Source organism: Diadema antillarum, unplaced genomic scaffold (assembly GCF_040938485.1).
Source record: "Diadema antillarum isolate AM-2024a unplaced genomic scaffold, OU_Dant_1.0 seq00000358_RagTag, whole genome shotgun sequence".
Taxonomy (NCBI): Eukaryota; Metazoa; Echinodermata; class Echinoidea; order Diadematoida; family Diadematidae; genus Diadema; species Diadema antillarum.
In genome coordinates, this window is record NW_027271364.1 from 419,534 (window position 1) to 442,179 (window position 22,646).

At 36.5% G+C, this 22,646-nt stretch overlaps 1 protein-coding gene across 2 annotated transcripts; it reads left to right on the top strand.

Annotated features, from left to right (window-relative positions):
- On the top strand, window positions 1-22,277 carry LOC139731124 (uncharacterized). 2 transcript variants are annotated; one of them, XM_071642009.1, is made up of 13 exons: window positions 1-112; window positions 2,407-2,778; window positions 5,185-5,304; window positions 5,948-6,061; window positions 6,820-6,933; window positions 7,749-7,862; window positions 8,313-8,426; window positions 9,344-9,460; window positions 10,857-10,973; window positions 12,823-12,939; window positions 16,092-16,211; window positions 17,293-17,864; window positions 19,354-22,277. In XM_071642009.1, exons 1-13 carry the CDS (start codon window positions 16-18, stop codon window positions 19,411-19,413), a joined length of 2,148 nt encoding a protein of 715 aa, XP_071498110.1. In that variant the 5' UTR covers window positions 1-15; the 3' UTR covers window positions 19,414-22,277. The 2 variants fall into 2 exon arrangements, with proteins under 2 accessions (XP_071498110.1, XP_071498109.1); XM_071642008.1 differs by having other exon boundaries at window positions 19,574-22,277.
- Window positions 22,278-22,646: the final 369 nt, after the last annotated feature.

Consider the following 22,646-nt stretch of genomic DNA (forward strand, 5'->3'; position numbering starts at 1 on the left):
GATTATCAATTTCCGATGACGTCGATCTCACCGAACGAAGAGCTGACGGTCACTTTTTTTAAGAGCTGGAATGACTTCGAGACAGGGGTGTTAATGGAAGGAAGCGCAACAGGTAAAACAGAAATCACAGTCATGATTGCCTCACATCATTATCATTATTCATCCTGAAATATCCTGACTTCACCCAAACACACACAGCACACGCACACTGGTCAATCAATAACAAACATTCTTTGTGTTGCTTTTTTGGGTAATATATCCACTGCATATTAATCCAAATATATAAACTATTAAATAGAAATCTTTTGTTTAGTCACGCACTTCAAAACACTCACGTGAATATGATTAATATATATGTTGAAATTTGTCTGGTAATCTTCATAATCTGGCCTCGCATTCCTGTGAAACTTGTCGCATATTTTGATTGCGTCGTTAGAACTGGCTGCATCCATACAACCACTATAGTAGATATCAACATGCACGTGATTTTCAAAAGCATTCGGCGTGATTATGATATTCATATATATGTACTAGCTGAACTATTAACTGTAACCTTATGTTGTCATTTGTTTTGTTTGTCTTTGATTGTCTTTTTTTTGTAGTTCAAGGCACGTTACCTGTGATTGAACAACTTTATTTTTAACCATTGAAAACAGTAAATAAAGTAATCTTATAAAGATGACTACCCCTTGTGTTAAGTTGTCGTGTGACATAAAACCAAACATGTAATTAATCTTTGCTTATGCGAGGGAAAATTGCCGAATAACACTATTTCATTTCATTTCATTTCTACATTCTCATTAAAATGCAAAAAAGGGTAAAAACAGAAATATTGGATTATATTGGAATGTATTATCAAGAAAAAAGATACTACACGTATTGAGAGAAAAAAATGAAATTCAGAGAGAGAATATGGAAGGGCCAGCTGAGGCCATTGGCCTTTTTACGGCTCAGGTCCCACTTGAGATTCTATAAGCCTACAGTTCAAAATGTACTTAAGAGAAATTGAAATAATCTATGGCTGTAATGGTTAATCTGTAGTGCTGAAAAGGACTGATACTGCAGCAATTCAATAACTATTTGATTAAATTTCATCGGATACTTATCATTCATCAAAATTCTTTTATATTTACGCTTAGAACGGGCAAGGGATGTACATAATTTCATCTCATCAGGCATAGAATTCCAAATATACTAGCATACTCTTTGGTATTTGATATACTTTATGATGTAACGTATCTAAGAAGATGTAAATATAAGTCATCAGTTTTCGCAGTGTTATATACATGTACATCTCTCGTAAATTTAAACTTAATTCACAAATAGGGGGTAATGAATTGTGAATGTAACACGCAATGCATCGGTTTGTAATTTACATTTTATGTCAAATATAGTAAGAAGCTGGATTTTTTACAAGAGATTGAGAAGGTGTTATCGTGGTTATTATATAGTAATCAATGTCCAAAAGTTATTATCACATTGCAAAGTACATAATTTGGTCATTTTGTGTTGCCTTTGTGCTTTCGTTTCTTTGTTTACATTCCTTTCAGTGATGTTGCTCATGCAGAACAATGTAAAGAGTAAGCTCTCTTTGGGGGATTCCCATTAAATCTTCAGCAAAGAAATCTGTGAATTACAACTTAGATTTTCTTTACGACAGTTTCGGTTCCGTATCTTGGGTTTTCCCTGCCTATGTCATTGTTGTTGTTGCAGTTTTTTTTTTCATACAATTTCACGTTAACGAAGCATTCATTTTCGTCAAACACGCCAATGCATCGACATGTATATCGTGATTCAATTCTTGTTTTTTCGGACATTAACTGATGTGGCAACCGATTTCACATTGCGCATTGTAATTCATCGACTGCGTATCGATTTTCGGCAATGATTATTCAACTTCGTCGTAACCTTTCGCAAGCTCATTCCGAATATCAAAATTCGTATATAGACAAATAAGTTCATGGAAGGAGCTTTCAAAGTAAATCTTTATCTATTGAAAAAGTACACTACTTGTACTCTATTTCAAATTGAATGTTGAAAACGTCTATATGATATTGACACATGAAGAAGAAAATAGTTGTTATGTAGATTGAGGATTTAAAAAGATATTACTATCAAAACGAAAATAAAGATTCAAAATGAAGAGAGCAAACACATCATGATGATCATGATGAGAATAACGATTCATTTTGAAGGTCACGTAAGATGTTGAATGAAGTAAGAAAGATGTTTAAATGCAGCAAAAACAAAAAACAAAAGAAAATAATTCACTTCTGTATAGTGACAATACAGAATAATAATCACTCAATAGTATTGCATTTTTTGTATGCATCTGATACAGATGCGCTTCTTTCCTCATTCAAATATTAGTCACTTGTACATGCCACATTTTGCGTTTCCTTTTAGGGCAATTTTTACCAGACAGTGTGCCAATCCCGTCCCTCGGCATCTCGGCCACCCTAAAAGACAGCTCGACCACGGCAGTGCTAACCACACCTGGTTACCCCACTCTACCAACGGGACGGATTAATGTGAAATGGATCATAGACAACGTCGACACTCACACCGACATTGAGCTGGTGTTCACCGATTTCGACATCAGAGATCAGGACAACCTGATCGTCTCCATTATGGAGTCGCCGAATCCAGTATGGCAAGGAGGGGGATCAACATTACCGGCGAACATCGTGGAGAATACGCGTCGTATGACCATAGAACTTGTTTCAAATGGTGGGACAGCTTTAAGAGGAATACATTTCAATGCAACGAGCGTATTACGTAAGTTTCCAAAAGATGCCAGAAATGTCACACTATCAATGTGGATTTCACAAAGATGCATTTTATGCTCCCAACTTATTCTTGTTTTCACACTTTTCACAAGTTAGCGTGACTTCATATGCTTCTTTGGCAACAATAAACATAGAACTAGGGCAACCAGTCGTTCACTGATTTCCATAAAAAAACTTGAAAAATATACATTACAAACCATTGAACAGTCTTGTTCCTAGCAATAGTAAAATTACATATAATAATACTTGCTTGTTTCTTATTCTTCGAATATATCTGGGATCCCGAGTAGTTACAGAATAGAGGATTTCATTCTAATGGGTTTTACAGGTTGTAAAACGTGTATACCATAACAACCCATCGCTATTGTCACCACACGTCAACCCTCATTATCTTTCTCTGTACATATTATTGCATTCACTCGTAATTTTATCATTATACTATTCTGTTTAAATCCGTCTACATGTATTGTAAGTTGCATAATTGCACTCAAATTGTACGTTAACCCTGTGTTCCCGGCGGCAACGACAGTCCCATTCGCTCAAAACGTAGTGCGCCATGGGTAAATGGGATATTCTCCTGTTTTTCCTCATTCGAATTCTAGTCTTGTTCGTTCCAGTCCTCGCTCCGGTGAACAAAGCTATCAGACGCTACTCTCACGGCGTCTGGTAAAGCAAAGCTAGACTGCATAATATTTTCAGCCGCTTTCCACTCATCGGACCGCCTACAAGTTTTGTTACGGCCTATAACGTGCCGTTGCGTTTTGTTGCGTTAACTCCTTATATCACGGCCTACAAGTTTTCTTGTTAGAACCGGGACTGCCGTAACATTTTCTTTTTTTGGACAGTGTAAAAATCTGACATGGCATCCACGGCAATCACGAACTGACGTTTGTCTATTCCGTTCCACCGCATTGTTTTCGAAAGGTCCATCCCGTTTTGTCCATGGATATAACGTATATCCATGCTCAAAAGTATGGAATGAAAGCGGTGTCATCTGTAATGACTACTCGAGTGTTAAGATGATTCTTTTTTTTCTGCATGCCATTGCTATAAACATAGCTTTGCAAACGTACTACATTCAATAGAAAATATCAGCACACATTATCGTGGGAAATTCTGCTTACTGCAAAGAAAAATTGCCTCTGCCCAAGGCAAAGGGTTTATAGTATGAAGGGTTGTGTTACCATTAATTGCAGACGGAAAAATACCTCTCGGGCAAACTCTGGGGATTATCTTTAAATCTAAAGTGACTTCGCACTGTAAACCTTGTCCTTGTCATTAATTTTGCAGTACATTTTTTTTTCAGTATTGTAAAATCTACTTTTCCAACTCATGCAGAATGTTTCATGTAGGTAGGTACAGCTATTACAGATAACAGTAGTCATTATCGTGATTACTCTTCATCAACTACTACAGAAGTGTGAACTGATATCTGTTATTTAGCTATTTACATAACCAACGCAGCTATTGGTTGAAAGAGGAAGTTGGGTGCGAGAAAAATGTTTGTGTACCGGCTGTATCCATGCCGCTGATACTTGTACTTTGTACATCATGAGGTGTCACACGTGATATGGCTCGTTCACAAGACTGAGGTAGTTGAGCATTGTTCTGTGCCACAAAGCAAGACAACTTCCTACACGCAAGAAAGGACAGCCATGCATGACGACTATGATTTTGTAAACCTCCTTGATTTGGGGAATTTGCGACTTTGCTCTCTATAATGTGATAAAGTATAGTACTCCCGCGACCTTTAGCGGATCAAATTTGGCGATTAGTCTGATCTATATAATGGGAACGATTTGCAAAGATGCAATCATCTATAGTTGTATCCCGATGGTGGGAAATCAAAAAATGCTTAGATAGTGTGTGAAATTGGAAATACACAGATGAAAGAAAAGTGTTGACCGAGCTACAGAGACGGAAGTTTAATCATTTTTTTTTAACGCTTCTGGTGGGCTCCATAGTATGGAGTCCCTCCAAAATAATTGTTTTGATGCATTTTCTAAGCAGATTTTGAATGTACACTATCTAAAAAAAAGGTGTGTGACACAAATTTAGGACCTATTTTGTTGTAGCCAATATAATAATGGAAAGGGGGAGAGGGGGTAAGAACCAAAGCCCAGTCCATTTTGGCGGCCCCAGTAATTTAGACATCAGTTCCCAAGTCCAGTTGGAAAGGAGCGTACACTCGAATCCTGCATAACCGGAAAGAGATTTTGCTTCATATCTTGTTCTTTTCTATTGTCTTTCATATATATATATATATATATATATACAACTGTCCTTACACCGCCCCTCCATGTTCTGGTTACTCCATTGTTTTCGCTATTATACAGTATATAATACATTATTTTTTGTGTGTGTATGTGTGTATTTGTGCTTCCTTTTCACGCAGGTTCTGCTATAAGCTGCGCTGATGCACCTTGTCAAAATGGAGCAACCTGTCAGGATGTTGCTCCCGGTGTAATTAATTGCAGTTGCCCTGCGGGGTATGAAGGGGACACATGCAGTTTTCGTAAGTGTAATGTAAAGCTTGTTATCACTTTATCTATCACAACTTTCATAAATTGGCTTCTATGGAGCAGCTTTCTTCTGTTTAGCTCGCATCACCATGTCTCTCGACCAAATAAACTCACATCTCACACTTAATTAACAGCGTGAATGATTACGGTAGGAAGAATGACCTGCACATTTTAGATCAGCCTCTTGGTCATATTCAATTCCAATTCATATTTTGGGGGTTATGTTTAGAGTGCTCAAACTTGAATTTGAAGTCATTATTTTTTTTAAGTAAAGTGAGAAATCTAGTAATGCATATGATTCTTTTCAATTTTTGGTTTCATCTAGTCTTTCATTTGTCATTCATTGTTGTGTCTGATTACCATGCATTCTGAATTGGAGAATGTATTTACTTTTTGTTCCTTGATATCAATAAAAGAAGTGCATCTTCTAACATTGTCTAAAATGCCTCCCTTAACCTGAGCATAATGAATAATCGAAAGCAACAACATTGCATAAAGATACTTCATGAGGTTACGAAGATGTAACTCTTTTATCTAAGTGACAGTGGAGCGAAGGTATTCATGAATAAAAAACATCTTTTCCCTTTCTAAAGTAAACTTTTCATTGTGTCATTGTGTGTACGTTTATTATTTTAGTGCAAGACGCATGTTTGTCAGAGCCGTGCCAGAATGGCGCTACTTGCACCACGTTCGAGACTGGATATAGGTGCACTTGTGTTGACGGCTACACCGGGCATGACTGCGACTCAGGTACTGTACGCTAATCTATTGCTTACTTATACGATGCATGGTATTTCCAATTTTAGTGACTTACTTCAGTTATCTTTGGTGATGGCGCATTTGATTTCCGAGGTTGTGATGAATAGAACCTGAGGGATCGTCCAGTTTCTTTGCAGAACAACACATTCCGCTTCTATAGAAAGTCAGGATACTTATTCTAACGTAGTAAATTTATCTCCGTATGTATAGTAAACGTATAGTTTATCAGGAATACCAGTTCCGTTAATTACATTCCAAAATTTACTTGCAATTACCTTCAAAAAGAAAAATGTTTATCTCAAGTGCCCACATGACTGCGCTCTTGGGAAAAAGTGATATTCCGACTTGCATAATCTCGCAGTGTCTAGATTTACGTTTTTTGTAACTGGAGATGTTGTAATTCTCATATTCTCAGCCACACAAATTACACTGCACCACGATTGTAGTCGATACCTCAGAAAAACATAAGGAGCTTATACGAAAGAAAAAAAACACCAAAAACAAAATCGGGAGGACGAAAAAAAAAACACTCCGAAGTTCTCAAGATATTTTAAAAGTGCATTTAAGAAAAATGAGATATCTATCTTATCTATGAACGTTTCCTCATATGCAAGTATTCCATCGGTCAGAATATTTTCCCACTGTGCTATGAATATTTCATATACATGAAATTCAAAATAAAATTTTGCTCTGAGTGTTGTTTGAAAGATTCATTATTTGTGTGTGCGTTTATCCATTGTTATGAACAGATATCAACGAGTGTGAAATGGACGTCTGTCTAAATGGCGGCACTTGTACCAACGTTGATGGGGGATACAGCTGCTCTTGCCCACAGGGGTTCTCAGGCAATACCTGCGAAACTGGTATGACACAAGAGACATAAACATCAATGTCAGCATAGAACTATGATTATGCTTCAGCACATGTTCAGGGAGATGATTTTGTTGTCCTTAAAGTCGAAGGGTTTTCAACTGTCTTTCATATCTCCCACCGACGCTTAGGATGCTACTACGAAGATTTTAGTTGCTGATTCCAACGACATCTACTCGCATTAACAAGGAAGTAAATTGGAAATTTGTGACGCGGGTAGAACTCCTCTGCAATGTAATTGCTATAATGTTCAGGAAAAAAAAATCTATTCTAACATGGCAGCCATTATCATTTAGGCCTATGTACAGAAATTCACAAAGTTAACAAGTTATCTATTCGTCATTTATTCGGTAATTTATTTATATAGAATTGATCATTTAACATGCATGTATAACACGTCTACCTAAGTGAAATGCCCTCTACCAACCCCTATCCCACCCCGAAGATCGATAGTGCTTTATCCATTATTACTATTATTACAGATTGCGGCTTGAAAGTAATTTGAGGGCGCACACTGCACCCTATGTTATTTGCGATCCATCGCTATCTATGACTAAAATATTGATTACCATTTCATCTTTATCAACATTTTATAACAGGAAAGTTATTTTTCCCATACTCTGAAAGCCAATTCAGCTGGCATTTTAATGAAGCAACGAACACGGCATAGGGCAAATTAAAACGCATTTTTTGGGGAAAAAATAGTTTGACTTGCAGCTCTTCTTTACCATCCATTTTGCGCTCAAATAGTTAACCTAATATTTTCCCTGCCTTTTTTTCTTTTACTTTCATCTTTTTTCTATTGCAGACATCGACGAATGTGCTACAGTCACCTGTCAAAATGGTGGTACATGTAGCAACTCTATTGGGAGCTTTGCATGTTTTTGTGTTCCAGGATTCATTGGTACCTTCTGCGAGGAAGGTAATTGCAGCTCAGGGAACTTTTGCTGTATAGAATACGATGCCGACTTCTTTGATTTGAAATGGTATTAAGTGCACAAAGCAGTATCCAAAACTTAAAAAGTATCAGATGCCAGTATGCCAGTTGTATATCTTTAATTTTGAAATTAAATTGTAGGTATAACTCTTTAATGACATCAGTGGTATGAAATGCAATGAAGATTACATTGATACCATCAAACGTACTGATTCTATGATTAGATTGACCAGGTTTGTAACCTGCGTAGCACGGTTAAACTTTGATGAGCCCATATACTCCAAAAGAATCTACAAATTACACACGTATTCAAAACGAACAAGTGAAAGAAATCTCTCTCTCTCTCCCTGTCCATCTAGATTTATCTCTCTATATATCAATCTGTATTTATTTGTCTGACTGAATGTCTTTTTTTTTCTTCTTTGTAATAATTAGATGTAGACGAATGTGATACCAATATCTGTTACAATGGGGGAATATGTAACAACACAAAAGGAAGCTACAGGTGCATATGCCCCAAGGAGTACCAAGGAGATAATTGCGAAAATGGTACGTACTTCATGCGAGTGGGGAAACTCCCTATAAGATAGTCATAAAAGTATAATTATAATGGAATGCATTTGTTTGGTATTTTGAAAACCGCCAGAGTAAATAGTGACAATTTCTACTGAATTCGAAGAATACAGTTCTATATAGTCCTTTATAGACTGACTTTACAAATGATACAGTTATACAACTTGATGTAAACCTTTAACATGTGTTCAGGCATAATTATGGTTAACGTGAAGCGAAAAATACACTTCGTACTTAATTGATATATATCCCAACATTATATAGAATGCACGTTGACATTGTTGGTAATGCAGTCCCAAACGTCCATAGCCTTATTAGCTAATGTTACCGCTGACTGATTATTGGTCTTTAGCAATGTGTATAGGCAGGTATATATGTAGGCCTACTGAAAAAGGCCCACCATGAATGCATTGCCTATGTACACTGTAATAAGCATTGCTCGGGCGCAAGATTTTTGAGCTGTAAGTGCTGTTGGTAATGTTGGTGATGATCATGATGATGACAGAATAATCATAATAAGAATAACAAAATAAACGTAAATGCGTTTGGACATCTCTGATCTTAAATTGTTCTTTACAGGAGGGGGCAGGAAAAGGGAAAGGAAGACATGACGTCGAAAAAATTGTATAATTCATGAGGATGTTCGATGATTGGATAAGAGAAAACAACTAAAAGTCACAATTGATTGTAATAAATTTGTTGTGAAGGCAATAGAATGAGGGCTGACTTTAAAGATCAAGAAAAAAGAAATACACACAAGATGTCAATAAGATGTCGATCAAAATTCATGATAGTTGGTCCAAGGACAACAAGTGCACACTGCGCCATACGTAGTGTTGCTGTATAGCGATGTTGCATCCATTATGAATAACTTCCTTGGACTATTTCTACAGACGTCAACGAATGTGAAACACCCATCTGCCAACACGATGGTGAATGTATCAATTCTATTGGAAATTTTACATGTGATTGTGCCTCGACGGGATTCGAAGGACGGCTCTGTCAGGAAGGTACGTTAAATGATCATATCGTCCAGTTTCCTTTTATACTGCACGTGTTCTGTCATCGAACATTTCTCTTATTTCCGAATGTCTATCAATCTAATTCAATGCAGTTAGTTTGTTCATCCCTCTGATACTTTACACATCATACCCATTCACCATCATCAAACCCTTAATCAGAACTTTTTGGAGCCAACTTATTGATACACACAGTTCTCGCCGAAGATTATTTTCTTGATGCTAAATGAGTATTGATATAATATAATATATATATATATATATATATATATATATATATATATGTACTATATGATGTACATAAGTACTGATCGGTGATTGGACGTATAGTGCAGTCACGTGACTAATGCAGCGAAGTTAGAAATCGTTCTGATTATTACGAGGAGTGATATCACGGCAGATATTATTCTATATAGAATTTGACTGGTTGTCGATGAGGCTAGAATGAAACAATATGTATTTATGTAGATTATTATACTTCATAACAAAAACTGCCTTCACCTAGCTGAACCTTCACCCCTCTGAATAACATCTTTCTTTCATTTAAAAACTGCCTTGTCTACTGCTGTAATATAAATCTTGAAAGTCACTTAATAGGAGTTATATTTCCCCTTGAGACAATTATTTTAGTAATCTCTTGGTGGGGAAAGTAACTTCGGCGGGGATTTCATGAAATTACACCATTAAAAAAAAAAAAAAAAAAAAACAAGAGAAAAAGCCCTATCCCCTTCTTTCAGGCACACAAATTGGAAAGGCTCTCCAGCCAAGGTGATTCTCATTGCTCCAACCCTGCAGTCTATGCAATCTACCCTATGAGGGTAATTGACCCCTTCTCCTACTATAATGTATTTCAAGTAATACAGGCTACTAGGATTTGGAGACGAGAAAAAAGTGACTCGCCATTGTGAGATGCATATTGTAACTACGATAAGGATGATGATAATAATAATGATTATAATAATAATGATTATCATTATTGTTATTATTATTATCATCATCATCATCATTGCTATGAATAAAAAAAAAGAACATGACATACAAATTGCTGTACAAGGACAGAACAATCACACAGATTAAGAGGAATTGGGGGCAGTAAAGTGCTTTTATATTCGTGCAATTTTTATTGCACAAAGTGACTGAAGTAAAACGAACAAAACATACGAACACACACACACGTACGCCAACACGCTTTTATATTTATATATCTAGATATCTATAGATAGATTAATATATAGATAGATAGATAGATAGATAGATAGATAGATAGATACATTGATGAATATTATTGAATAGATAACAAGGTTATCTATTATCTATAAAACGTACATCTTCTAAATTTTCCTTTTTCAATATTTTTTTTCGTTTCTTCGTTTGTCCTTTATCCCAGATGTAAATGAATGTGATGACGATGTGTGTCTAAACGGAGGGATATGCACCAACACGGTAGGCAGCTTTTCCTGCCAATGTGCTTATGGATATGCTGGTGACACGTGCCAATATCAAGGTAAACAATATTTCTAGCTATCACAAGTCTACATATGATAATGTAACTCATATCCCCCTTCCCCCCTTTTTTTTTGGGGGGGGGGGGAGGGGGAGTATATAAGTATATATAGTTCTGAATGCATTACAAGAATGTAATACACTGCAAAGAGTGCTATAGACAGTGTAGTAAAAGGTGACGTTTTCATATATATCACTCTCTTTATAGGCCCTATGTATACGTACAATATAATGTACAATATAATGTACAATATAATGTATATAATATATATATATATATATATATATATATATATATATATATATAATATGAATTGGTAATGAATTTTTGGCCAATAAAGCATGCATTTATTTTTTTCGGCGTCCTTCTTCAGGAGTCTAGACAAGACACCTGAAGAAGGCGTAGGACGCCGAAAATTTGAGTCGAAAAAAATTATGCTTTATTGGCCAAAAATGCATTACCAGTTTGTTTCTTCAGTTCTTCGTGGAGCCAATGCGTGAAATCTCAACACACACATACACACACACACACACACACACACACACACACATATATATATATATATATATGATATGGAGAGAGAGAGAGATGTGTGTTTATGTGTGAGAATTGGAATTTGCTCTTAAGATTTACAAGCACTCAAAGTATTGTATTTGTGCTGACCCTAATGTGAATGGCGTGGTCAGTTTAAATTTATCATCCAACCTTGATAACATTAACCCTATAAAGCCCAAGGGGGGGGGGGCACATTGTGCCCCCCCCCCCACCAGATTTTCATTTGCCACTCCTTCGCCCTTAATCCGATTTCAACCAAATTTGGTGATTTTTCCTAAAATCTTAATGGGAACATTTTGATATATAATTAAGCTATATTTGATGTTGCTTGTTGCCATGGCAACCATAAACTGACAACCATGTCAGTCAGATTTTGCACCTTTTTTCTGTTCCCATTTCATTTATATATTACGCACCGCGTAATTTCTACTTTTCCATGTTTTTTATGGGCCTCAAATATTTGCACCGCTCTTTATGTGAAGAAACCAACCCTGAGTATACTCTAGACATCTCAAGTCCGAATGAAAACAAAGCAAAAAAAAAAAAATCTGCACTTTGTAATTTGCAACGGTAATGGTTATGTGCAAATGTCACGACACTTATGCGGCACTACACTTGTCATGTTTTCAGTCACTGGCTGGTAACGGCTGGCACTAATGATTTCTTACAACAAATCAAGCATGTACTTTAGAGGGTTGGTTGTATAGTTTTTAGTTGAGATGAGGATTCAGATTTTGTTTTGCGAGATAATTAGAAACCATTCATATGAAAAATTAAAGAGCATGCACTTCCAAGAGGAATCTAAAATTTGTTTGATGTAAAGCGATTTTGAAATGGCTGAGATATCCAGAACCAAAGTTGTACTTTCGGATATCTCATCCATTCCAGAACCGATTTTCATCAAATAAACTTTTAATCCCTCTCAGAATCTTACGCTCTTTAACAGTGAATTCTAATTGTATAAAAGTTCAAATCGGAGCCCCCCATCTCTGCCAAAACTATACCATCTCTTTAATGATTTTTTTTTCATTTTTTTTTCAGCGCGTATACATGAGTCTAAGTGTCTTGACAACTAGTTGGCATTCATTGCTTCTTTTTATATAATTAGTACAGATAGATATTGATTAAACCATGTTGAATAACTAGATCAGACTTACATGACATGAATATATCAGTTTGGCATTTTAGAATCATCCTGATTATCGAATATTTTTTCAAAAACTGTGAAGCTTTCTCATCGTTCATCACATAGTAATGCTACATCCCTTTCCCCTTTCGTGACTGTGACTAACAGACTTTAACGAATGCGACTTGGGCGTGTGTCTGAACGGAGCCACCTGTATCAACTACATCGGAGACTACGAATGTATTTGTGCCGCGGGATTTACCGGGCGTAACTGTGAAGAAGAAGGTAATGAAATCTTGTAATTGTGGTCAAAACAACGTCACTCGAAATGTAATGCATAACTGTATTTAGAGGACGGCAAGGCTCACCTGAAATAGAACTATTCCTCCCATTGCACCACTTCACTGAATTCAAAATACAGCTGCCAGACTTTTGTCTCTTACAGAAAGATCTGATCGCATTTTTCGTGGTCCTCATACTTGTACCCGTTCTAGAAATGGGGCATTATCTTCCATTCATCCATCGCGTTGGTACATACACCTTTTTCATATTCAAAACGTTGAAAGTGTAGACAAGTTTATATCATTCCTTCAAAATTCATCTTTTTAATCCATTGTTCACAATATTTTGTGTCTATATATATATATATATATATATATATATATATATATGTATAATTGTAGTTGCTCCGCGTATTGGCAGTATTAGAAATAGCAATAATGATGTCACAACAGAGGAATGCATTAAAGATAATATAAAGTTTTGGTATTACCTCAAAAGTTTCCCTGAATTTCCTTGTCTTAGTTTGTGTTTCAGGTTAAAGTACCTTTCATATAACTAACACTGTGAGACTTACTCGCCCCAAAGTGCTCCATGTCTTAGTAATCATGCAATAATGGTTTCGTACCAGAGCCGCCGCCGTACGGCGGCGAGGTAGTACACGTATTGTACGAAACCATTATTGCATGATAACTGCGACCAGCAGCGTGCAGCCCCATACGCATACTGAGTAGCTAACTGCGACCAGCAGCCCCATACGCATAGCTAAATGGGGCTTCGCATTGTAGCTTACAGGATCATGACAGATTTAGTATCGCGGGTAAATATCAACTTAAAATCCAAAAAATTCTTCAATTTGAAGACTTACCAATTAAGTTTAAGTCTTGAAAACAGGTTTCGGGCAACGTTTGGTTCTGCCAATAGTCCCTTTCTGTTCGAATTGATGACTGAATGTGACTCGGTCGAGAGGACCTTGCTTGGGAGAGCTACACTGAATTGACGGCCAGCGCATGCGCACACAAACATCTTATCCGTTCGTGGATTTGAAATTTGTTCGCATGTGATGTGTGCGTATGCGCTGGCCGTAGTAATCAGTGTGTGTAGCTCTCCCAAGGTCCTCTCGACAGAAGTCATCAATTCGAACAGAAAGGGACTATTGGCAGAACCAAACGTTGCCCGAAGCCTGTTTTCAAGACTTCAACTTAATTAGTAAGTCTTCAAATTGAAGAATTTTTTGGATTTTATGTTGATATTTACCCGCGATACTAAATCTGTCATGATCCTGAATGCTACAATGCGAAGCCCCATTACGCTATGCGTATGGGGCTGCTGGTCGCTATGCGTATGGGGCTGCTGGTCGCAGTTAATTGCATGATTACTAAGAAATGAGAGCACTTTGGGGCGAGTAAGTCTCACAGTGTTAGTTCTTTGAAAGGTACTTTAACCTGAAACACGGAAATTCAGGGAAACTTTTGAGGTACCAAAACTTTTTACTATCTTTAAATGCCAATCTTGATTTTAATTAAAAATTTTTGAATAAAATCAAGATTGGCATTTAATGCATTCCTCTGTTGTGACATTATTATTGCTATATATATATATATATATATATATATATATGTGTGTGTATACACTCAGCAAATAAAGAAAGTACGCACTTTTTCAAGGCTACATTTTAAAATGGTGTATATACCATGTTAAAGGTAATTTAATTGGCAATCAACCTGGTACGTCAATAAAAAGGGAAACTTTACGCATGAGTGAACACATAAAATGATGAAATAAAGAAATTATGACCATTTTGGCAGCTTTTGCGCCTTACTCCCTGTGTCATTTGAAGTTTGATTTGACAGAAAATTCGTATTTTCCCTTTATTTTCCCACTTTGTTTTTGTTATAAAGGGATACAAGGGAACGAAAACTTATGTTTGCTATTTCATGCATGTCTCTCATTGTGTTTGATTGATCTTTTGTAATCATTGCTATCTTGAAGGGCATTTGCAAATGTAATGACAAAATGCCAAATTTTGTAATTTTTAGTTTTGTGTCTTGGAGGATAAAAACAAATGTGTTCACTCATGCGTAAAATTTCTCCTTGCATTACCCTACCAGGTTGAGAGCCAATTAAATAACCTTTAATATGGTATATGACACAACGATTTTTATCAAAATCTTCTATGACAAATATTGGGGAAAGTGTTTACTTTCTTTCTTTCTTTTTTTTTGCTGAGTGTATATATATGTGTATATATCACGATATTGGTAATTTTTATCATGTATTTTAATTAAAATACTTTGTATCGTAGATGCATGCGGTATTAAGTCCTATATAGTGTTATCTATAATGATAATAATCATCATCATTATCATCATCATCGTCGTCGTCGTCATCATCATCATCATCATTCACGTTGCCACTGTTGACTGGCTGGTGTGCGAAGAGGTTGAAACAGAAAAGAAATTACTATAGAAAATGAGACAGAAAAGTTCTCAGATCGAGGCCTATATATGCGCGATGTCCTCAGGAATGCCAGTAGGTCTGAATAAATCACATTACTGTGATACAATAGAAAATGCTACACTAATTACTATTATTATAGTTACAAGAGCAATATATATATATATATTTATAAGGGACTGCAAACTACAAACGCTGCTTTTTAGCAGTCCATTTCATTTCAAACAAATTTGTTTCCAATGTAATTATATTTGTATCTCAGTTCATAATTTCTTTGTTGTTCATTACATTGTTGTCCTGATTTTGTGTTATGTGCACTCCGTATTCAAACATTCTTTTATCTAAATCTTGTTGGGAAGGAAATAGATAACTTTAACTTTAACTTGAAGTTTTATCTCTGATAAAGGCGATATAGTTTTGGGATCAAAACAATCACATCTCTGCATTGCCCCGAGAATTTTTCATATTTTGCCTAGTTAGATGTTAAGTAAACGGCATCATTCCTGTTATCTAAAATAAGCCTTCCCTGAAATGGTTATTCATTTTGCACTAGTCAGGCGTTATTAATTTTGCAATTACGTTAGTACTATCTCATAGTATTTAAAAACTGTGAGCATTCTTTTTGTTAATATAGAATGACAAAATAATGCAACATCTTTAAATTCTTTTCCTGTTCTTACTGTGAAACGGTTGACTAACAGATATTAACGACTGCAGCTTGGGTGTGTGTCTGAACGGAGCCACCTGTATCAACTACATCGGGGACTACGAATGTATTTGTGCCGCGGGATTTACCGGGCGTAACTGTGATGAAGGAGAAGGTAATGAAATCTTAGCTTTATGGTCACAACAACGACACTTGGAAAGTAGTGTATAAGTGTGTTCAGCATTGTTCAGAGGGCGGCAAAGATCACCTGAAATTAGACTATTCCTCCAATCCCCATTGCCACTTGAAATGTCAATGGCACTGTAGATGCGTGGTGATGAGATGGTGGAACAGAAGAGAATGCACTGCAGAAAATGAGACAGAAAAGTTCTCAGATCTTTTCTTTTATACGACGCCAGTCTATCAGTCGTCATCATTCAAAAATGACTTTTAGATGATGTCTGAGGTTAATACTCTGCAGTTTAAGCATTCACCTTTTATTCTATTTCTCCTCTCTCTCTCTCTCTCTCTCTCTCTCTCTCTCTCTAACTCTCTCTTCAGTTTCTCAATCTGTCCCTCTTCTCCCTGCTTTATCTCTCCTCATTGAAGTGCCGAACTACAATCAAGTAAAACATGAAAATATTTTTGTATTTATCTATATGCATTAACAGTCAATGTGAAATTTACATTATCAAAAATGTCAGATGTTTCTGGTGTGTAGAATGTACACATTCTACGTGTTCCGACAACGGAGATTGCATCGCCACATCGGACAGTTTTGAATGCGTGTGCAATGACGGATAACCCGATTGACGGGTTCAGTGGAGAAAATTTGTAAGAGTGAAAGTAAAGGCGGTCTGAGTGGCAAATCTAATCTGACTCGTAGTTCAAAAAAGTGATTTTAATGGTATGTATTTTCTATCAAATAAATGGATGTCAATGGCTACGTTTCAGCATGAATCGTATAGGCCTTATGTTTACCAAAAATATGCATAAAATTGTCGTAGATTTTCGTAAAGAGAATCAATCTATTTTTTTTTTCTTATACGTATGTCATAATTGAGTCTCTGAGTTGGGGCAGGGGCTTGAACTTTAACTCCCCTCAAACACACGCACACTCACACACACACACACACACACACACGCACACACAGAGTTCCCTTCTTAAAGAAAAAACAAACACACAAATGTACAACAGGTTCAATGGAAGGACCGTTGTACGCTTACATTTTGTCTCTTGTATTTTACATTCTCAGTGCCTAATTCAGCAGGCCTAGGTGACACGGCTCTTATAGCTCTGAGTGTCAGTCTTGTCATCGTGGTCATCGTCTTCGTCGTCATCGGCTTGTTGATCCACCGTAACAAGAAGAACAAGATGCCAGCTCTGCAGTCGCGATGTTCAGCCATCTCCCAGGGTCCATGCAGAGAGCAATCATACGTCGAACCGAACCCTCCACCTCTGTTTGATCACACATACCATATCGAGCAAGTCGAGATGAGACCACGCTCCGATAGGCACCGCTCCGATATCACGTATTTTGAGCCTGACGAGCTCCAGCCTGCTCATCCCTCATACCCGCCACCCCCTTATACCGCTATCGATCAACCACCGTCAGAAGAACAGGACTATCATGACTATGATCAACTTGCTCAGACATGTCAGAATGCCAGCGCAGGTGCCCCGACGTACGCCACCGCAATAGAAACAGGTGCAACAGGACCTGCTCGAGATGCGTTTACCCACCCTCCGTGTGTACTTCCCGAAAGCGACCACAGATACCAATCACTACGTTTTCCCAGCACCAGAATTGAAACGCCATGTGGACAGGTACGTTGGAGTACATATAAAGAATCATAATGCGTCGACTGTGTATAAAAGAAAAAAAAAGGGGAGGGGGGCTTGAATGCACCTTTAAAAGCCAGCAATATTGCTGTGACAAAAAATCACAGGAATGGTCATGATACTATTTTGATTGTCATTCTTTAGTTTCTTATTCGTCGTATTACGTTATCATTACATTCTGTACATTTTTTTTTTAAATTGGAACGGGGGGGGGGGGGGGGGGGGGCTAAAATCCCCCTCGACTCTATACCAGCTGGTGTCATAAGCAATTATATCTCTTATTTCTACGCAAAAGATTCAATAAACTACTTCCCCAATAATCAAACTTCTTGTTTGCCGCAATCAGTATGATGATAATGACGATGAAAATAATAATGATGGTGAAAACAAATATCACGAATGGTATGTTAACTCAAAGAATAATATAACAGTATTCAAAGTCCAGCTATTGTTTTGCATGACATGTAGATACCCTATACGGCCTGGCATATAACACTAGCCTTAGTTCAAAAAATTGATAGCACTGATAGTTATGATAAGAAAATGAAGAGGACGGCAATAAACCATGCAGTTCAATAACATAATATTAATATTTTATGCCAACGCTATAAAAACAAACAACCAGAAAGTTTGCCACTCACAGCAACAAATACACATGAAGTCCAATCCGGATTTATTCAATTGAAGCGTATTCGGCAGGAAAGTAAATCCTTTGAATGCATTAAAACTTAAAAGTAATACATTTTTGAAAAAAAATAAACATTCCAAATACAAATTGCAACATGCAAACGTTATGTTCTCAAATGTGCATTGATATTTACCAAAGTTTTTTGTGACTGTTTGCGAGAAAATTGGTCTTTTTTTCCTAATCTCACAATTGAGGCAGTCAAATTACATTTATATCCCTAGTTATCTTTAAGAATTTTCCCGCACAACAATTAAATATTTTGGTCTAAAAACTATGCAATTGTCTTAAGGCGGAATTGAGAAAATGCTTTTTCTTTCTTGCTAAAAGAAAAAAAAATTAACGCAAAAATGATTCATTCGTACAACTTTTAACCACATTATGCGAATTTGTCCTCTGTTGTTGTTGCTAATATTGTTTCTCATGTCATTTGTATCCATTTACTAATCATATTTTGTAAACTTAGGATAAGCCATGGGCAGGTCTTCGTTTATTCCCGACAAATGTTATTATCCTGTTTTCACTTAAGAGCTTTAAACAGGTTTTTATACCGATTTAAATGTTATACCTTTACATCACCTGTGACCAATTTTGTGCCAGTTTTGACAGTTTTTATCAATAATGTAAAATGAACGAAAATAAACTTGAACTCGAGCATTCTTTAACTTGAGCACAGCTGTAAACCGGCTTGTTTGTCGATGATTTTCATGCCTCTGTCGCTGCTGTGTTTTGTTTTGTTTTGTTTTGGTTTGGTTTGGTTTGGCTTGCTTTATTTTGTTTTCAATGCAGATTTCTAATGGCACTGGTGATCACCACCCTTACATGACCATGAACCCAATCCAAAAGTGAAGGGAGGTTTTTGCTTCCAGATGCTCTCTGCAAAAACCAGACCATACAAAAAACAAAGAACACAGTCATAAATCTGAATACATGGGTTGACCAGCCGGTCTATTTAAGGCTTTCACACTTCCGCCGATGCTTTATTTAGTTGTGTTTGTTGGAACTGCAGGATTCGGAAACCGCGTTCAATGACCAAGATGGAAGCCTCGACTACGTAACAATGTACTCACTTCCCCGTGGGACCCCGATTGAGAGGGACGACCGCATGGTAACTACTTCCCACCGGTGACGTCACGACCATCTAGCCACCACCTGAAGATCTACATTGTGCGGTATCCTATATGTACTAGTTGATTGATACATTGTATGACTGACAGCGTTTCACCGACTTGCGAGATATCTCTATACAATGTAACAAAGTTGAACTTGTCAGGCTTCTGAATATACATAAACCCAATATGTTGCGGTGATAAAGAACAGTTTTCCTTCGTTGAATTTGATTTCACTTAATCACTTTCTACATCACTGTTTTGGTGATATATCAAAGATAACTTGAAACCAAAATACAACGGAATTTCTATCAGAATGATATAGCAATACCTTCGTAGCATAACCATGAGTCCCCATACAGGCTATAATTCATATCTCACTCAAGAACTTTCTAGTCAAGGGTGTTTATAAAACTCTTGAAAGTTGATTAAAGTATATAACATTTATGATCATCATATCCGAGGTCTTGAAATTAATTTGAACACACTTACCTGTCGCTAACCTTCGAAAGATAACACCTATACCCTTCAACTTGACCTTCTTTAATGCACATACTGTGAGAATCATTCTCGCACACTTTGGTATTGTCAGGTTATATACCAGTAAACATATCCTTTTTTAATAATCTTTTTCATACGATGTTCTTCTCAACCTTTTAGGAGTATACTCAGGAGCGTTCATAGTACCGTAAATAAGTATATAAAATAAATTCAAGTTTGTAGCTAACATAGTAGCCCTGTGACATGCAACTATAATCATGTTTTTTATTGCATCGAGCTTGATTTTATTAAACGTAGTTTATATTTAGGCTTTTATCAGAATGCAGCATTAACAATCGCGTTTGTTTTTCCCTTTGTGACTGCAACTGTGTAGCGGATTAGGCCTCGGGACTTTAAAAATAGGTTCCGAGTTCAAATTCCGCACATGGTCAATATACATAAGTTATATTACATGTATAACGTCTCTCTTCGCCATCAACGTAAAAAGATGTGAAGGTCTGACAATGTAAGGCAGATAAAACAAAGAGGGAGAACATTTTGGAAAGTGGTGTACAGTGTAACTTGTGCTGAAGGGCTGAAATGTTTGACATCTAGTTTTGCTTCGACGTTCTCCAGGATGCTGCCTAAAAAGAAAGATAAAAGTTTACGAATTCAAGTGAGTCTCATGCAGTAAGTCAAAGTATAACTTCCTTCATGCAAATATCATGCCTCTTTGAGCTCTTTCCATGCAATAAGAAAGAGAATCGAACGTAGTCGACAGTAGCAACAAGATTTTTTGTGGTGTGTTTTTAACAGAGAAGGGAAAACAAAGTGAATATAAACGAAGTTTAAGTGTGAATCTAATGTTGATAAGATAACAACGCTGAAACCTGTAAGTTTGCGTGCTGATAGTAGGATGGTTCAAAAGCTAAACTGTTTCTAAACGTTTGTGCTGATAATGATAAAGCAAATAGAAAAGTTATTTACTTTCGTACTTTGTCAAAGCTCACTAACATTTAATACACAGATTCTAATACACAGATTCTGTCATATACTGTATAAGTTATGTATCCGTATTTAACACAAACGCCTCGTCAGTCGATAGATTGTGTTTAGTGGTGTTTAGGAAGGTTAGCACTGCTTGTGAACAGTCACATAACAGCGGGGATAATGACGTCATGCACGTATTCATTATGTGAGTGTTGGTGTGCGTACGTTTATGTATTTATGTATGTTTTGTCTCTTCGTTCAGTTTTTGTCGACTAATGTTCATTTTATTCAAGAGAAGAAGGAAACTTAAGTGTGTTCGTCTATGTGTTTGTTTGTCTCTTCGCTTGTTAATCACTTGTTGCGATTTTTGCACTGTGTCAGGGTCAGGCGGATCTGGTATTTTACCAATGAGCATTTTAGCGCATCATAGTTGAGTGTAGGAATATTGTTACATTGTCTAATATGAATATTTCTACCCCGAAAAAGACCTTTGGTGTCGTGCACTTTTTGGTTAACTTTCCTAATGAGTAAACATTTGACTCGGAATACGGTTGCATACATTGATTATGATATTGCCATGTCTGGTATAGTCATTGGGTAGGCTTTCACGTTCTAATTGTTAAGAACAGCCTAAGTTTTTACAGGTGTAATTATGTGTACAACACTTGGCTGTGTTTGTGAACGGTGTCAGAATTCCTAATTTCGTTCAACTTTTTGTAGGCCTGTCTGTTTGCCCTCTTTTTGGAATAATTCAACTGGAACTGAAGTATTTCTTTCAAGATCTATTTAACACAAAACAATACAGATTATTAACTACTCTAGATTACATGTTGTGCTACAATACAGATAGAAGATATATACATACATATATAATCTTTTGGTCTGTTCTTGGTTATTCCCAATCTTCATTTTGAAACAAAGAAACGACATTTTCATGGAGACCTGCAATTCCTAAAACCTCTAACGTTTCGTGGGTTTCCTTCATGTTCTCTTTCTTTTCTTTTCTTTTCTTTTTTGGTCTGGTATGACTGCCTGAGATTTGAAATCATATATATGTCTTTTGTATGTTATGTATTGTGCGTTATGACAATGTGTTGTTTATTTTTGAGAAACATGAAAGCAAAATAAACTGAATTAAAACTGAAACTGAATATGACGTTCAAGGAAATCATGAAATGAATGGATTAAATGAGGTATGTGAGAAGAGTCTGTTACATAATGTAGTGTTTACGTCAAGAACGGGAGACAGGTAACCTTACAATTTAGTGATAATAACAATAATAATTCACAGTACTTGTAGAGCACATTATCACATTCATAAAATGTTAGTCGTGTTAGTAGTGACACTAGCAAATGTCATAAATTTCACCTTTTGGTGAAATTTTCACACACAAAGAACTGGAGGAAATGACATCGATGAAATCATTACGTTATAAGTGAAGTCTTTCTCTTTTTTCATGGTCTTTTTCATGATCTAGTTCAGGGGTAGTATACAAATTTAAG

What these genes read in the sequence shown, in the direction of transcription:
- LOC139731124 (XM_071642008.1), top strand. Translation starts at nt 16, where the DNA reads ATGACGTCGATCTCACCGAACGAAGAGCTGACGGTCACTTTTTTTAAG. An exon ending in TGGTACCTTCTGCGAGGAAG is followed by an intron (nt 7,863 to 8,312) that starts GTAATTGCAGCT and finishes TGTAATAATTAG; the next exon opens with ATGTAGACGAATGTGATACC. An exon ending in TTGAAACGCCATGTGGACAG is followed by an intron (nt 17,865 to 19,573) that starts GTACGTTGGAGT and finishes TTGGAACTGCAG; the next exon opens with GATTCGGAAACCGCGTTCAA.